Source organism: Euprymna scolopes, chromosome 16, assembly GCF_053919585.1.
Source record: "Euprymna scolopes isolate OS-2025 chromosome 16, ASM5391958v1, whole genome shotgun sequence".
Taxonomy (NCBI): Eukaryota; Metazoa; Mollusca; class Cephalopoda; order Sepiida; family Sepiolidae; genus Euprymna; species Euprymna scolopes.
In genome coordinates, this window is record NC_136497.1 from 131,436,712 (window position 1) to 131,454,503 (window position 17,792).

Consider the following 17,792-nt stretch of genomic DNA (forward strand, 5'->3'; position numbering starts at 1 on the left):
CTCTTCTCTACAGAAGAGATATTGCACGCCTGCCTCTGCTCTATCATTATTTTTATGGAAAGTGCTCGTCTGAGCTCCAATGTATGTCCCACCTTGCCAAACTTTCACAAAACACTCAACTAGCTACAACTACTATAAACAATTTCCCCCACTCTTTATGTGTGCCTAAATCTAAACACAACTGCCATGAACAAAGCTTCTTTCTTAGAACTGCTTGTGGAACACTGTTCCACTGGCCTGCTTTCCAGCCGACTACAATATGGTAGTCTTCAAGTCCAATGCAAACAAGTTCTTGTTGAGTAGTCCCCTTAAATCCAAATTCTATCCAATCCACACCATTAACAATTATTACATAAATTAACTCTTATCAAGGTCCAAAGGCCACTTGAGGGTAAGTGATGATTTCCTTGAAGAAAAAAGAAAAAAGATATTCTTCACTTAATAATGAACTTTGGAAGATTGTGAGTGGTAAAAAAAAAAAAAAAATAAAAATAAAAAAAAATAAATAAAATAAAAAACATTTTCAAATGTAACCGTTTCACTCGCAACATAAAGCCCTGGGTTCACCATCCCGAATTCAAATTGTCCTCTACAAAAAAAAAAATAAGGATTCTTGTTGCTATGACCCACTCATTTTTCCAAAATTAATGTATGTTCAAGTACAGGATCTCCTTTCTTTTTTATGTCCATATACTTGATAACACACATTCAGCTATTTCAGAAACTAATCAAGAGATATTTTTACAATTCTAACGTTTCCTTTAAATGCAATTGTTTCGATTTGTCTTGCACTTGGTTCACCGGGTATATTTTCTTAAAGTTATTTTTAATGGGTTCAGTGTGACTCGAGATTACTGAAATGACTAAAATCTTATTAAATTTTTTTTTTTTTTTTATGTCATACATAAAATCTTGGTACTTGGTTCTCTTCTACCTCTGAACTCTATAGGTCAGCATCCTTACGGAGAGACTATTCTCATCTCGCGTGTGTTCTCTATATAACATACAAAATGGCGACTGCATAAGTTGAAAAGAAACACAAACATGGCTGTTAAAAATGTAGAAATACAGATATTTGTATCTTACAAGATTTTGTATTAAAAAAAATTTGGCTGAATTTGGTACATGAACTTAACAGCCAATATATACTTTTTTTTTTTTTTTTTTTTAAAAATCTTAATGACCTTCTCTCTTAAAAGAGAATTAACTAATTAATTCTGCAAGTTTGCAAAGTTTATTTTCTAGGACACGTAATTAACAAAAACAGCTCTGGTCAGTTGGATAGAACATAATAAAATAAATATTTTTCTTGGCTTAGGAATTTAGTTGAAGAGGGGGGGGAGAGAGAGTAAGAGGGGTGGGTGGGGGAAGAACAAGCTTAAAACAAGTACTGAAGAATTTTAAAAAAATATTAACACGAAACTGAAATCTAAACTACATAAAAAAAGAAAAAGACGGAAACAGGCGATTAAATATGGTAGGTATCATAATGTATAACATTTAACTACCTTCCTTCCCAGTTCACCCAATTTATTATTACAGCTTTTTAAAAAATTTTTTTTTTTATTTGTGAACAGGAAAACAAGTACCGTAATTGTGCCAACTAGCTAAAAGTGGTCTGTTGGCAACCACGCATATAAAGATCACTTTTTTTTTTTCTTTTTAAAATTGGTGCAATTACCCCTAAGTATGGTATCATCAACCATCATCATATTTGATTTAACATCAGTTTTACATGCTGGCATGTGTTGGACGGCTTTAGTTTTAGAAATTAACTTTCAAGAGTTAACCTATCTCTGGCCAGGTCTTTATCCCACTTTCTAAACTTCATTCTCATCACTTCCTCCCAGGTTTTCTGAGACCCCCCCCCCCCGCTACCACAACTGTGCAACATTTATCTGTAACACTTTCATATCCATTTCTTTAAAGCAACCTGTGACCAAACCAACAGAATCTCCTGTTCTGCATGCATCTCCCTATTCTGTTCACATTTAATCTTCCTCTGAGGTCATCAGATCTATGGCTGTCTTTAAGAATCACGTTACACAACCATTGCATCATTGTTCGATTGATATTGCATATATGCACAGAAGCATTGTCGTTATCCTTACGCCATGTATTGTGGTCCAGTACTGGATACATCCTTGTGTAACGTGGCCATTACATTTTAGCTGTGTCTTTAGATTTCAACCACTCGGGACCACACGCTGTCTGGTGTTAGAGAATGGATAGAGAGAGAGGAGGGGGGAGATGGTGAATTATAGTGTAGACACGTTGACAGGAAGTTAAGATCAGCTGATTGGATTGCGTGTGAGTCATGTGATCAGGTTAGCTGAATCGAGGAGATTTGATTTGGACTTAGAACCGAACGGACGGCTTTGCCGTTGTCTCCTCCCCTTCGCTGGGGAACGAACGCTGACGTGGTAGAAATAAGACCTAGAAGAAGAAACCACAGGCCAAATTCACTTTCCACCTTCTGCAAGACATCTGGGAAAGTGAAATAAACTATAGAACCAGTTTCTTGTCTGGTGTGAAATAAATCTTCGTCCCTAAAAACAGGTATCAAGTCCCCCTCCCAGACGAGAATTTCCAGATGGACCAACGAAGAAGCAGAGGTATGTGAAAATGCATGTCAAACACATATTCACATTTAACAGCATATGAACATATGTAATAGAAAGACCACTAGACGAACACACAACGTAACAATCCTTTATAAATAGACACGTTTTAATATATCATCTCCATTCCAGTTTGAACCAATATACAACAAACACCCATTTTATGACACGACAACGTAACACTGATACCATCACATGAATAAACAAGGAAGAACATAAAAAATATGACTCAGCATTTTTTTTTTTTTAGGCGAATACAAAAAAAAAAAAATCATTTCAGTAATTTCTGACAACGCACTTCACCGTTTCAAAATCACTCATGCATCTAACATATCTGTCAAATACATGAGTTTTTTTTGTTGCCTGCCTTTCCACGTTTTCAACCATGCGGCACATTTTCTCATGCATAGGAGTCCTTTGCTTGATCACGTGCTGTCCTTCCCCCCCCTTCCCCGTGACATCAGCTCATACACTTGCTTAATTTGCATATGTCTTAAGAAGGCTGCTGCTAATATTTTCGCTAGTCAGCTATCATAGGCTGCTGCTAATTTTCACACGCGCTCTGTTACAGTAATCTAACTGAACAGAGTGAACACGTTTTCTTTTGAATTAAAAACACTTTAAAATAAGTTGAAATTTTTTCAAATCCACAATATAGCCTATTCTCCTCTATGGTTCGGAAACACGCTTGAATGGCACATATACTCGCCTTCTCATGACAGCTGAAAATCTCACGAAGACCCATTCAACCAAGCAACAAATTCATGAACTTCCATCTGTACCATCTATAATATAAATCTACAATGTCTGTATGTATGTATGTTTGCATGTCTCGCTAAAACTTTCAAAAGAGGCGATGGATTGGTATCGTTTTGAAGCTCGCCGTTTTGGACGACAAATAAAAAAAAATTGGCCGTTTCGTAAAAGGAGGGGTTCAATTTTTTTTGCCGACATTTTAGCAAGTCATCGTCGGATTGACTTCACTTGATTGAATCGCTCTTACTTCCGGTCGGACCATGGAGATATCGGCTAAGACATCACATTTTTTTTTTTTTTTTTAACGTTTTTTTCTCTCCTTTGCTTTACGAGTTCAAGCCTGCCTGCCTACTACCACTTTTTTTTTTTTTTTTTTTTTTAACACCTGCCTACTGACGTGCGCGTGTCGACCATATGCACGCGCTTGTGCGTACAAAATGGCTACCTGTGATAACATGTAGAATTACATGGTTTCATATTTGGAGAACTACTTGTTTTTATTAATTTTCATTTTTCGCCAATACTACACTGTGACAAGGCAGTTTGGTACGCGAGTGCACATTTAACAGCCTTCATTTATGCTCGCGCGTAGCATGAATGAAGGCTGGGTTGTGAAATGGAAAATAGTCCCAGAGTTAATGGATTAATACCATGCAAGCGATAAATTTGCGACGGAAATGGTTACCATATTCTTTTAAAGCACACCGAAAACTACAAAAAACTTTTTCTATACGAATGTGAGACGAGCCTTAAAGTAAAATAATACCGATTTTTCTTTATTTTTTTAAAAAATTTCCTCGTGTCTTTATTGAAAGATAAAAAGAAATCAAAAAATCCTTTTAGCAAAAAAGCCTCCTCTCAGGTGGCCAGAAAGTGGGTGCTCATTTAAGTTAAATTTACATGAAAAAGTGATCACTCACTTTTCGAAAAAGTAATTTCTTCATATGAAAACTATTTTGCGACGGAAACGGTTTGCAGATTCGTTTTTAGCACACTGAAATCTACAAAAAAAAAAAAATATTTTGTTATATACGAACTCAATCGAGATGGGCCTTAATGTAAAATTTTAGCAGTATTTTTTTTACGACTTGCCCCAGCGCAGTAAATAATTATTTTCGTTTTTAAAATACATTAAAAAAAGAAAAATTTGGCACAAGGCCGAACATGGGAGAGGGGAAGGGATGGTTTTCGCTAAATAATCTAACTAGTTTCTACTTTTAGTCTTTCACTACAATCAGTATATACATCCTTCATCAATCACCATAAAAACATACCATGGTAAACTATTTAAAACCCATAAAAAAAAAAAAAAAAAAAAAAAAAGGGGGGTATAAAAATTTTATGTACAATATAAAAATTGTATATTTACAATGTTAACAAAATATCCATGGCGGTTTTTTATACGAGGTCATTGTGCAGAGGGAGATAACTCCACTTTACTAAGAGATTCGTTCATTTTTCATCTCATAATTTAGGACGCTACTACTAACGATATTTTTATTAAATAAAAAAAATAAAAAATAAAAACCTGTGACGAATTTTTTAATCTAACAAAGTTGATAACAATACAAAATGTAGTCTTTACGCGACTATTAAGAGAATCGTGTTTGTTTTCATGTCAGTTTTTTTAGACTACATTCCACAACCTCTTCATGTTAAGAACGGCTTTCGAAGTTGGGTGTTTATTTCCAAAGCTGTTCTTAACATGGGGAAGTTGGGGGTGTTTATACTACGCTGGGGAAAGTCGTAAAAAAAAAAAAAAAAAAAAATTATTCTTAAACCTCTATAAATGTTTCATATTTTTTTAAATCCCAAGTAGCCTCCATTGCAGCTAGAAGGCTGCATATTGTGAAAGAATGACCGGTGGTCTAAACTGACCACTCTGGTCAAGTCAGAAAAAGTCTTTTTTTTTTTTTTTTTTTTGTTAAATCAGAGAAAACGAATTTTTTTTAAAAAGTAAAAAAAAAAACATCTTGTATTTTTCAACCAATATTAATCGTTGACTGCTGCTGCTGCTACTCCCACCGATTTAATGCCTCTCACCACCACTTTGCCTAACGGCTGCTGATGCTACTCACACCAATTTAACTCCTATCACCACTACTACTTTGCATTTCTCTGCATTTATTTTGCATTTCCATACACCAAACATGGATATAAATACCACTAAAACATCCGCTCGGTCATAAGCTCCATTTTGGTACCTAAATTGTCTGGATGGGTACCGCGTCATGCACACACCCAGACAGAGTACAGAAATTTATAACAGAATATTTTGCTACATTTTCATACAACCTTACAGTAAAAAAAAAAAAAATAAAATAAAAAATTCTAAAAACCATCTATAAATGTTTCATGTTTTTATCATTTATTTTTAGTTATTGATCACTCATTGAAAAGAAAATTATATTAATACATTAAAATTATATTTTGATTTTCATATTTTTGCATTATCGTAAACACTTGTTTATAATCGAGGTTCACATAATGGCCGCTAGACGACAGTTCTCTCGACGAACAGGGGTCGATAACTCATCTGTTGCTAATATGTCACTGACATGCAGAAGTGCATTTTTTTTGGGGGGGGGCTGCCTAAAGTTTTTATTTGTTTTTTTTTGGTAAATTTTTACTTCCCACCATAATCATTTTATAAAATGATGGATTTTTAAAGGGTTTCGAGTACGCTGAAAACGAATATTGCATTTAAATTTGCCGCAAACAAGTAGTTTTCTGGATGTAAAAAAAAAAAAAAAAAAAAAAAAAAAAAATCACCTTTTGAAAAAGTAATTTCTTCATATCATGAAAACTACTTATCTGCCCCAAATTTAAATGGTTTTCAGCATGCATCACCGAAAACTTATAAAAGTCGTCATTTTTAAGTTTTTTGGAGGAGTTGGAATACGCTGGTGCAGGTGCACGTCGTAAAAAAAGAAAAAAAAAAAAAAAAAAAAGTACTGCTTTTTAAATATTTTTTTTATTTTGGTACTTGCACAGTTGCAAGACATTAAAAAATGAAAAAAGTTTAAATTGTATGTATCCGTTATAGAACGAAGTTCTCCGGAAAAAAATTTCACTTAATTTCATCAAGTAGTTTTTTTTTGTTTTTTTTTTTTTACAGCGGAAAAAACATGTTTTTATAAGAGCGCGTTGAAGGCGGCCATTTTGAATTTATAAAAAAATATTGTTTGAATTTTAGAAATGCCAAAGGGAGATAACTCTAGTTTAAGCGTTGACACCCCTTCCCATCTTTAATACTAGCTAAATCGAACATTTTGCTCGGTATCATAAATTGTTTTTTCGCTGTAAAAGAACACTTGATGAAATTATGCAAATTTTTTTTCCAGAGAACTTCGTTCTATAACGTACACATACAATTTAAACTTTTTTTTCGATATTTTCATTTTTTTTATGTCTGTACAAGTTAGTACCACCTTTTTTTATCGTCTGCTTTTTTTTTTTTTTTTTTTTTTTTCCACGATTTTCACATCGTAAAAAAGCTTCGGCTATTTCCGGAGATATTCGAGCGGGATAACCCTTCTTTACAAATACCGTCCGAAAAATACAAACGCGATAAAACAAATTTTTTTTTTCAATAATATTTGTAATTAAATAAAGAAAAAGTAAAATAAATAAAAAATACATACACACACATTATATATATATAAATGGCTTAATTAAAAATGACATTTTATTATTTGTTGTTATTGAATGAATTTTATAATTTAATTAAAACAAACACCGATTTTATTTCATATGTGGGGATTTATTATTATTTCTTTACTTTTAACCTTTAAGACACTTTTACGTAATTAATAAAAACAAGAAAGGTTAAAGCGCACTTTGCGAATATAAACGAAATAAAATATATTATGGACTATAAATAAAATATTGAAATGAAAGGGTTGATAAATAAGACATCACTTACCATGTTGGACATGTGCGCTCGGAGCGGAGGTGAAGTCGCTAAGAAACCGTTGGTTAAAAACCGACTGAATAGAAACATGGTGACGTCAGGTTTTGTAAAGATGGATACGAAACTAAAAATGATGATACAATTGTTTATAGCACAATTTTAATTAACTCTCCCCCTCACCCGCCAAAATAATTAAGTGATTAATAATGAAAAACAACGCTCGCATAAATTAATAAATTATCCTAATATATAATGGTAAATTAAAATACGAAACAAAATTGAAGTTACGCCATCTTTGAAATTTTTGTTTCGCATCGCATCGGCCATTTTTTTTTTTAATGTTATACTAGCAAACTAAGGGAGATAACTTTTCTCGTCTTATTTTTAAATTTTTATCTCCAAAAAGTTAAAGAAAGATTTTCCATGATGCATATCCAATGATTGATCTGATTAAAAAAAATAAATACAGAAAAATCTTTATGATATACGCATACGTCACGGACCGAAAATGTCATATTCCATATTCCAGTAGCAAGTGAAGTGTATGTACAGGACGACTGTATAAGCAGAGAGCACATACAGCACCTAGAATTCTTAAAATAGTCACCCATATATATATATATATATATATATATATATATATATATATATATATATATATATATATATATATATATATATACTAGCAAAAGTACCCGTCGTTGATTGGGTTCATAAACAGCCTACAGAAAATGGACTCTGATTTATGAAAGTATGATAGGTTATGAAAAGGAAAGGTTATAAAGAGATAGCTTCGAATTTTGGGCGTATCAAAACCAAAGCAAAATATGATGAAAGTAAAAATAAAATAGATAAACCCTATAATTTATTATACCATACATGTTCACACCGAAACACTTATCACAATATTCTGTGGATCTATATTAAAAAACCTTGTTTGTGCCTATTTCCATTCTATGGAGGCCAGACGCGAACGCAGATCCCACAATTTTATTATACAATCCCTATTTAAGTTAAAACAGACTTATCAAAATATTCTTACGTACATCTATATCAAAAACACTTGTAAACGTTTTTTTTTAATTTAAAATTTTTTTATTTCCATACTTTGTGGACCAGGCTCGAATGCAGACCCCACAATTTTAATGAACCACCGTTCTGCCAGATCAAACATACCCATTCCTGTGTCTTGATACATCTTCTATCATTATATGTAATCAGTTTTTTAAATAGGCAACCATATAGAAGCCTATTTGTGACCACACACACACACACACACACACACACACACACACACACACACACACACACACAGACATTCAGCTTTATATATATATATATATATATATATATATATATATATATATATATATATAATTTATGAAATCAAAGGGATGTAGTGTTTACCTGATATATGCAATCGTAAACTTCAAACTAATATAAATAACAGTATTTATATATAGATAATTTAATCCCAACCGAATAAAAAAGCTCAAATACGCAATAGAAAGTAAAGCTTATCATAAGAGAAAGAAAATTAAAACTGTAAGTTGAAATTTACAATCTAAATTTATTTTTCGACTGGATACTCCAAAAAACAATTTACAAAGTCCTTATTCCGCGGAGTTTAAAAGAATACTATTCTTGTTATTCTTCTCATCAGAGGACATAGGGAAATCAGCAAATTATATTTGTAGCAATGCTAGAATTTGCTAGTTAAGGTATAAAGTGAAACCACAATTTATTGTAGTTATAAATTGCCAAAAAAAAAGAGAAAAGTGAAAAAATGTTGGATATGTAATATATATATATATATATATGTATATATATATATATATATATGCATATATATATATATATATATATATATATATATAAACAAACCATGCATAATATATTGTATGAAAACCCCCTCAAGTTGATCTGAAATGCAAAAATAGTTCTTTAGAGAGAATGGAGTCCAAAATAAGTCCAGCATGACGATGCATATAATCCGATTGAAAAGCCTTCAAAACAGCTGAAATAATTACTACAAAAAAAAAAAAAAAAATTAGTAATAGAAATAAACATTTGCTGATTTCTTTCTGTCCTCTGATGAGAAGAATAACAAGAATAGCATCCTTTTAAACTCCGCGGAATAAGGACTTTGTAAATTGTTTTTCGGAATATTCAGTCGAACAATAAATTTTGATTGTAAAGTTCAACTTACAGTTTTAATTTTCTTTCTCTTATACACACACACACACACACACACACACACACACACACACACACACACACACACACACACACACACACACACACACACACACACACATATATATAATTTAACAATTTTAATAGCAAATCGTAGCCATTACACGGCTAATTTTGGCCTCAGTAGTTTGTATTGAGTTGCCTCCATTGATTTATTAAATATAGCAGATCAAGACACAGTATCCTAGCTTCCTCGTAAAACTTGATTTTCTTAGCTATGAAAACAAAAACTACTTGATCATTTTATGTAATTTTAAGAATATGACATTTCGATGAGTAATGAATGAGTCAGATTGTTTTTATTTTTGTTTTTTGTTAGGATGAACTCTGGACTTGTATCTTTTCCATTTCTTTTTTTTTTGGTAAAATTTACAAGTCCTGGCCTAGAAACAAAATGGCTGGCTGAGGGCTTGTTTTATGTTAAAACGAAAACTAAGTGAAACTTAAACGAAATACGAAACCAGCACACTATTCAATAAACTTGTAGCAAATCGTTGTTTCACAAACAGATTTGCTATAAACCTTCAAAGGGAAATAACTAAATTGGAATTATTTCAAGTTTTTAAATAGATGCTAAATAAAAAAAAAAACAAAAAACAAAAAAAAAACAGATGGAATGTTCACTGCCTGCTTTGTCATTTATATTTAAATCAGTTTTTTTAAAAAAAACTCAACTGGGTTAAATTACATTTATTTGTAAGGAAACACATTAAAATAAGTTAAAACAAAAAAAGTATGGACTTTGTGTATGCTTTGAATAGCAGCATCAGTGGCTTTTAATAGCGAACTTAAGACAGGGCGGCCATGCAATAGGTAAGCAGACAAATTTTTAAAACCGGAAGTCAAAAACCAGATGGGCGGTTTAAACGTCCAAGCAAGCAAGCTGATCTAATTTTTATAATTATACTAAACTACCCGTGACCCATTGGGCCAGTATATATTATAGCTAGCTATTGAACAGTGATAAATGCTGGTGTTTAAGTTGATTGCTATTTGATGTTCTTCTTGAGTGTTGCATATTTTTTTTACAAGCGGTGGAGAGGGGGTGCACGACTAGGTGTGTCAGAAATTTCGTGAAAAATAGTGAATAATTCCACCCCGTCTTTCTAAGCTTATAACTCATCGAAAAATGTAATTAAAGCCTTATTATTTTTTCAATTAAAGGAACAAGGACCAAGGTTTCATTAAAAAAAAACAAACAAACACGTGTTTTCTTTTTTTTTTTTTAAAGGTTTTAAACTTCGGACTTTACAGGTAAATTTCTAAAAAACACTACTTTTTTTTTTTTTTAAATTTGAATATATTATTTATTGACCTTTTCTCGTCAATTTGTGATATATAACACTTTGGTGAGTAAATTAATTATTTACTTTTTAATAGACATTTCAAAATGGGAAGCGTGAATTATTCGACCCCCCTTCTTTCCAAGCTTATAACTACTCGAAAAATGTAATTCAAGCCCTCATTTTTTTTTCAATTAAAGGAGCAAGGACCAAGGTTTCATTAAACAAAAAGAAAAAACAAACAACGTGGTTTAAAAAAAAAAAAGGTTTTAAACTTCGAACTTTACAGGTAAATTTCTAAAAAAACACTATTTTTTTGTTTTGTTTTGTTTTAAATTTGAATATATTATTTATTGACCTTTTCTCTTCAATTTGTGATATAGAGCACTTTGGTGAGTAAATTAATTATTTACTTTTTAATAGACACTTGAAAATGGGGGAGCGTGAATTTAAAAAAAAACGTTTGTCTAAAATATTATATTCGGTTTATTGGAAAGAGCATAAAATTTCACATTGACCCTGAAAATATCGTAAAAATAGAATCAATAAAAAAATTTTGATAGATTTTTAAAGTTTAAAAATTGAAAAATATTGAGTTCGTAAAATTCATTAGTTTTTTAAAAAATAAAAATATTTCTATTACTTTTAAAACAACTTTAATAGTTTATTTTGGAAGTATAATCCATAAAGAAAATAATCAATTCATTTTTAAAAGAGAAATTACGAGTTTTTTATATTTTATTCACAGTTTCGTGTTAGGGGTGTCAAAAATTCCTACAAAAATTCTGATACACCTTACGGCTTCGCTTAAATATGATATTTTAATTTGTCCAGATTTCGTATATATTATTATAGAGTCGTGATTTTAAAAGTATTTAGGTGCCATCAGCTAGAATCGAAACCAAAACTGTAGCATTCAAAGCTGGTGACGTTACCACTGTACCAACATGACACGCATATGAACTGATTAAAAATTAAAAATAAACTAAGATGAATGTTCAACATGTATAACGACTTTTTTTTTCAAATTTGACCTATTTTAAGACCCCTTAAAAAACTGTTTTAACTGGATAAAGACCCATAAAAGAACGGCCTCATTTGAGGCCCCTAGCGCTGCACTGCTGCTCTATGACTTTTAGTTTCAGAGGAGATAGAGTTTGAAAATATGGAAACAGACAGACAGACGTATAGCCATTTATATATTAGATGTATGATGTTTAAATGAATATGTAATTGATAATATTCTTCTTTATAAAGTGAATGAAACTAAAAGAAAATTAAAAATGAAAGTGCTGTTTAATAATAATTTTATTTATTAACAAAAACTTTTAATAATTAATTTATTTATTAAAAATTTTTTTAATAATTATTTTATTTATTAAAAATTTTTTTAATAATCATTTTATTTATTAAAAATTTTATTAATAATTATTTTATTCATTAGCAATAATTTTTAATTAATTTATTTATTAAATTTTTTTTAATAAATAAATTAATTATTAAAAATTTTTTAATAACCTGTACCGCGAAGGAGGAAAAGAATGGGGGGGGGGAAAAAAAAAGTGACGTCATTGCTGTTGCGTCCATCGCCAAACTGGAAGCGACGTAGGTTTAAATTAAGGCTAGTCAATCAAAAAGAGGGGATGACTTTTGAAAATATAAAAGCGACTCCTCCCTGTAGAAAAGTGCCCAGTTGAGGATAAAGGAATTAATGTTTTTAGCCAATTTTTCGATATTTGTCGTCCGAAGGGTAGAGCTTCGAAACGATACCAATCTCGTGAAAATCCGTCGCCTCTGTCCAAAGTTTTAGGCAGACATACATACATACATGCATACATACATACATACATACATACATACATACATTTAAATGGACAGGTGAGATTTATATTATAGACTATATCAACCGGCCATTTTGTTTCTAGGCGTTTTGATCTACAAAAACAGCAAAGACTTTTGATTATCTTGAACTTTTCAGCTTTAATATCTCAGCCATGGCAGATGTCTGTGCTGTTTCTTATTTTATTTTTCTAAGACACACACACGCACACACACACATTAAAATTTATAAATTAATTTGCGCGGGAATTACAGCATTCACCTACACCAAACCTCTTTGGTCAAAAAGCAGGACACTTGAGAAATGGCCGACATAGTTGAAAGCACTTTTTTTTCCGGCAAAGATATGAATTTTTGACGAATCAGGGCTCGATTTAAAAAACTTATTTTTTGCAAGCCTCTGGGAGCCTCTAAAGAAATATAAAAGGCAAGAACTTCTCGGCAGAGGGACATCAGCCACCAGCAGAAAGACAAGTCGCAAGTCGAACGCTCACTGAGCGAATTCAGTAGCTGAGATGACAGCTTTTCTCGTACGCCAAAGAACATTGCTTGACTCTCCCTTTCTCTCACTTTGCCACAGCGCGTAGTCAAACTCTTTCTCTCACGCTCTCAAGTCTTCACCTTTTTCCTCCCTCCCTTCTTCCATACAGGCTACCAGCTTTGAAGGAATTAATCCGAGTACAAGCACTGATTAGGTAAAATCCTTAGTCTGCAAAAAACTCTTCAGTAAGTATATCCTTTATAACACCTTGACGACCATAATTCAGCTTTCATCTCGACCGTTTCGTAGATGATATTTAAATTGCCGCACGTGCGTCGCTTTCCACAATCAGATTCTAACTTGAAAAAAAGATCGATTTTCTCTTTCTCTTCGCATTACCAAGGTACTACAGCTTGGTCTCCTTTTTGGAGCATCTTCCTTGAACACTCATTATTCGTTCATCTGAATAATGAAATGCATTTCCATTTTAAAGATTGGTATTGTCTGAGTTCCTCAAGACTTTCGTAATGATGTGTTACGTGCATCAATTCTCCTCTGAAACTGGTTATTCGCTCTTCAATTTCCTGTCAAAAAAGGCGGCAAAAACCCTTAGCCAATCAAATGTCATGATGGATGGCGTGATCTTAAGTCATCAGTAGCAGCTTCTTAATGCAACACGAAAAAAACAAGAAAGGGAAGGAATGAAGGAAAGAGATAAAGAAGGAAAGAAATTAAATTTCTGACATCATCTCCATACCTGGTTTATGATATTCAGTATCTGGACCGAGTGCAGAGGCTGGCGACCCAGTCAATGGAAGGTTTTCATGACCTTCCTTATGAGATCTGTCTGCAGAGGCTGAATCTTTTTTCGCTGGAGTGCCGAAGACTGAGGGGCGACCTAATTTTGGCCTATAACCTCTTTCATGGCCAACAAATATGACTTCCCTTGGGATCATCTCTTCACCTCAGCACTTGAACATGGACTGATATGACACGACCTGAAGCTGTTTCATTGCAGATTTCGGCTAAACCAATGAAAAGCTGTATTTGCCATCCACATATCGGCTCCTGGAGTTGTCACCAAACCAACAACAGATCTGTAGCAGATAGATTTGTAGCAAACACAAGCTGTAGCGAATTCTCATAGCTGGAGTTTTTGGAATGCATTTCCTCCCTGGCATGTCTGATCAGAAGCCTTCTCTCTTGGGACTCAACAAACCAACACCCAGCCTATGAACTCGGGGTTCGACAATGACGTGAACAGAAACATACCAACATGACTATCTTCACATGCGCTAGACACACGTTTTACTCTTTTTACCACAGGACTCTTTAATCTTTTTTCCCCGTCCATACATGGACGCACCCTCCAACTACCAACTTCGACACATATTCACTGAATAATTTTCTTTTTCAACAGGCCTGTATAATCATCAATGTCTCTTTTAATGACTAACCCGTCTCTCCTTATTCTTACAAACGAAGATCTATACTCCAAATTTTTTTTTTTTTCGCGTATTGGTATTCATATTGAAACTCTTTTTTCTATTTATTTAAAAAGAAAATACAACTTTGTTCTATATGTAATATAATTTGAATTACCTCCCTTTGACTCTTAAACCTTCTTTTCTCTTACTGAGCTCTTCTTAGAAAAGAGGCAGAAAAAGATACATCACCGAGGTCAACCAGATCTGCAAGAGTCAGTCAATAAATTGTTATACATTTTATATTTCCCTTTTAGTCTGTTTTTATTTTAGCAAATCCTTCAAAACATTACATCATATTGGTTGTGGAATTACATTTATTCACTTTCTTTCTTTTTTTTTTCTCCCTCTCTTCCCACACCCTTCTTAACGTCGATGAAACATGTAATGTTTGAATCTATGCCAATTAAATTAAATTGAATTGAAACATTGTCTTAACCAAATTAGTTCTGGCTTTATAACAATTGGGTTCAATCTCTGATTTAATGGCCAAAAAATACCATAATAATATCACCTAATTAGTAATTTTTAGATTATTCAAACTACTGTTCTCATCTTGAGTGTTATTCTCACAACATTTCAGCTGTTGTAACCTTTGACCTTCTTCAGGTAAATCTTGTCAAATGTATTTTTTTTTTGGTCACTCACATTAAAAATTGAACCTTTAACTTTCAGGAGAATATCACATTTACAATTGATTTTTTCAAGCACTCTAATCACTGCGCTATGGGTCTGAAGGTTGAAGGTTCAATTCTCAGCATGGGCGACTGAAAAATATAATTGCAAATTACTTAGGACCTCTTTCCAGTCCTGGCTGATGGAACAAGAGCATGCTACACCCGTGGAGTAAATAAAGGATTCTGTTCGAAATTCTGTCCGAATTCCAGAGTTTAACAGAAACATTCTTGAGTTGGACAAGATGCACCTGAAGAAGGTCAGAGGTTGCATCAACGTTGTGAAAATCACACTCAAGATGCGAACAGTAGTTCGATGAATCAAAATAATACGAATAACTAATCCTCATCTAAAAAATCCAGAAGCGTAAAAAATAACATTTTTTGGATTTCAATTAAGAAAAAAAAAAAAAAATGGAAAATCAATAAAATAAAATAAAATAAAATATAACAACAATCTATCATACGTTTTATGAATAAATAATTTTTTTTGTTTTAAATAAATAGAAACACGTTTTCTTTTACACAAGAATTTTAAGGAAAAAATTTGATTATTTTTTAAAAAGTTTTTAATGTTTATTGTTAAGAAAAGTTTTGAGTTTCTTTTATATTTATTTTATTTTTTTTTAAGACAAGTTGTAAGAATTTTTACGAAAACGGCACTTCTGCATTACACAGACGGCGCCACTTTTTTTTATGTGTTTCACTAAACTGTCACCAGATTGCGGTTCTCTTCATCTAAATTGTTTATTAATTTAAAAATTAAAGCTATAATATATTGTTGACACCTTCAATAGGCGCCAGAAAAAAAATTAAAACTATATTTTCTTACAACGACAATTTTACTTTAATTCCAAAAATGTTTCGGAAACAACAACAACAACAGCAACAAATCCAATGCTGCTTTAATTTGAAAAATATTTCATTCATGTTAAATTGGTCGAGAAAAAATCCAATTCAAAAGATATTTTATTAAAATAAAATTTTCTTTACGCAGACCTTTCAATAAATGTCTTTATGATTATATCTTGATACACTTTTATACAATAAATGTTTTCATTTTCAAATTGTTTTGTGTTTGGAAAAAAATAAAAATCTTGTTTGTTATTTGTTTGCCGTGTTATTTGACCAAGAAGAAATTGGAGTTATCGCCCCTTTCAACAATGGCACCGTCCGTGTAATGCAGAAACATCAGAAGTGTTTTTGTTCGGGTTAGGCTTTAAATTTATGGACAATTCGAAATAGTAACTGATTAGTCTAAGGGAGGTAAGTCTGTTTTACTAAAGTCGTTAAAAAGAAAATCATGTTTTTCTTTACAATTGCTCAAATGTTTTGTTTAAGAAAAATTACAATATTGTCGCATTTTATATATTTCATCCAATCACATTGATCCAATTGCAATGAAAGCACTTGATGGGACTCTGCTCAAGGTTGTCGAAAATCTTAAGTACTTTGGAGCATGGTCAGAGAGCACTGAAAAAGATTTTGAAGTGAGAAAAGCACTGACATGGAGTGCATACTGCATGTCACAAGTTGAGGAAGATATGGTCATCCTCTCTCTCAGAAAAGTTGAAAGTAAGACTCTTTATTGCTACAGTAGAAACAGTCCTTCTCTATGATGCTGAAGAATAGACTCTTACAAATGCGCTGGACAAGAGACTGGATGGCTGTTACACACGAATGCTCAGGATAACCCTTAATACATCATGGAGGAGCCACGCAGCAAACTGACAGCTTTATGGTGACCAATATTATTGAAAGTACAGCAGAGAAGGATGAGAGTAGCCGGTCACTGCATGAGACACAGCAAAGAGAGAGCCAGCAAGCTAGTTCTCTGGATACCAACAGATGGACACCCAAACCGTGGTAGAAGAAGAATCGATAACTTGCTACGGGACACAAAATTGGAAAATGTTCGGGACCTGCAAACTGTCATGCAAAATCGAGAGAACTGGAGAACGTGTGTAGAGAGATGATGATATATATTTTGTTATTAATGTTATAAAAGTTTGTTACATAAAATGAAGTAGTTGAAAAATAAATTTTTTTCTGGGTTTGTATTACTATACACATAGATTCGAAAAAGTTGTCAAAAAACAAATATATAACAAATAAATGTTATCAAAGGCAAGATAAGTTACTCTTCTACCAAACTGGATATATTTTTTGTGTTTTTATTCAATGTAACATGTTTATTCAGCTCGAAAAACATGCAGTGTTTACCGATGTATTGGAAAATTCAAAATGGTGCCCGACTCTCTCTTTAACACGGTAAGTTTGGGAAAAGGTGTTAAAAATAATAAACTAGACAAAATACTATTAAAAAAACACCGAATATATGTCAACTTATGTCACGGTAACATATATTAAGCGAATTTCTAACATTATTTTGTCTAGTTTATTATTTATAACACCTTTTCCCAAACTTACCGTGTTAAAGAGAGAGTCGGGCGCCATTTTGAATTTTCGAATACATCGGTAAACA

At 32.4% G+C, this 17,792-nt stretch overlaps 2 protein-coding genes across 2 annotated transcripts in view; one reads left to right on the forward strand and one right to left on the reverse strand.

Annotated features, from left to right (window-relative positions):
• LOC145296092 (glutathione peroxidase-like) overlaps nt 1–7,449 on the reverse strand; it is a 36,152-nt gene extending 28,703 nt beyond the window's left edge. The window contains exon 1 of the mRNA XM_080142232.1: nt 7,303–7,449. Within this exon, the coding sequence (XP_079998358.1) occupies nt 7,303–7,380 (78 nt within the window). The 5' untranslated portion in view covers nt 7,381–7,449. The remainder of the gene's footprint in view (nt 1–7,302) is intronic.
• Nucleotides 1,367–17,792, forward strand: part of LOC145296091 (DNA-directed RNA polymerases I, II, and III subunit RPABC1) — a 112,744-nt gene continuing 96,318 nt past the window's right edge. The window contains exon 1 of the mRNA XM_080142231.1: nt 1,367–1,477. The gene's annotated coding sequence lies outside the window, so the exon portion shown is untranslated. The remainder of the gene's footprint in view (nt 1,478–17,792) is intronic.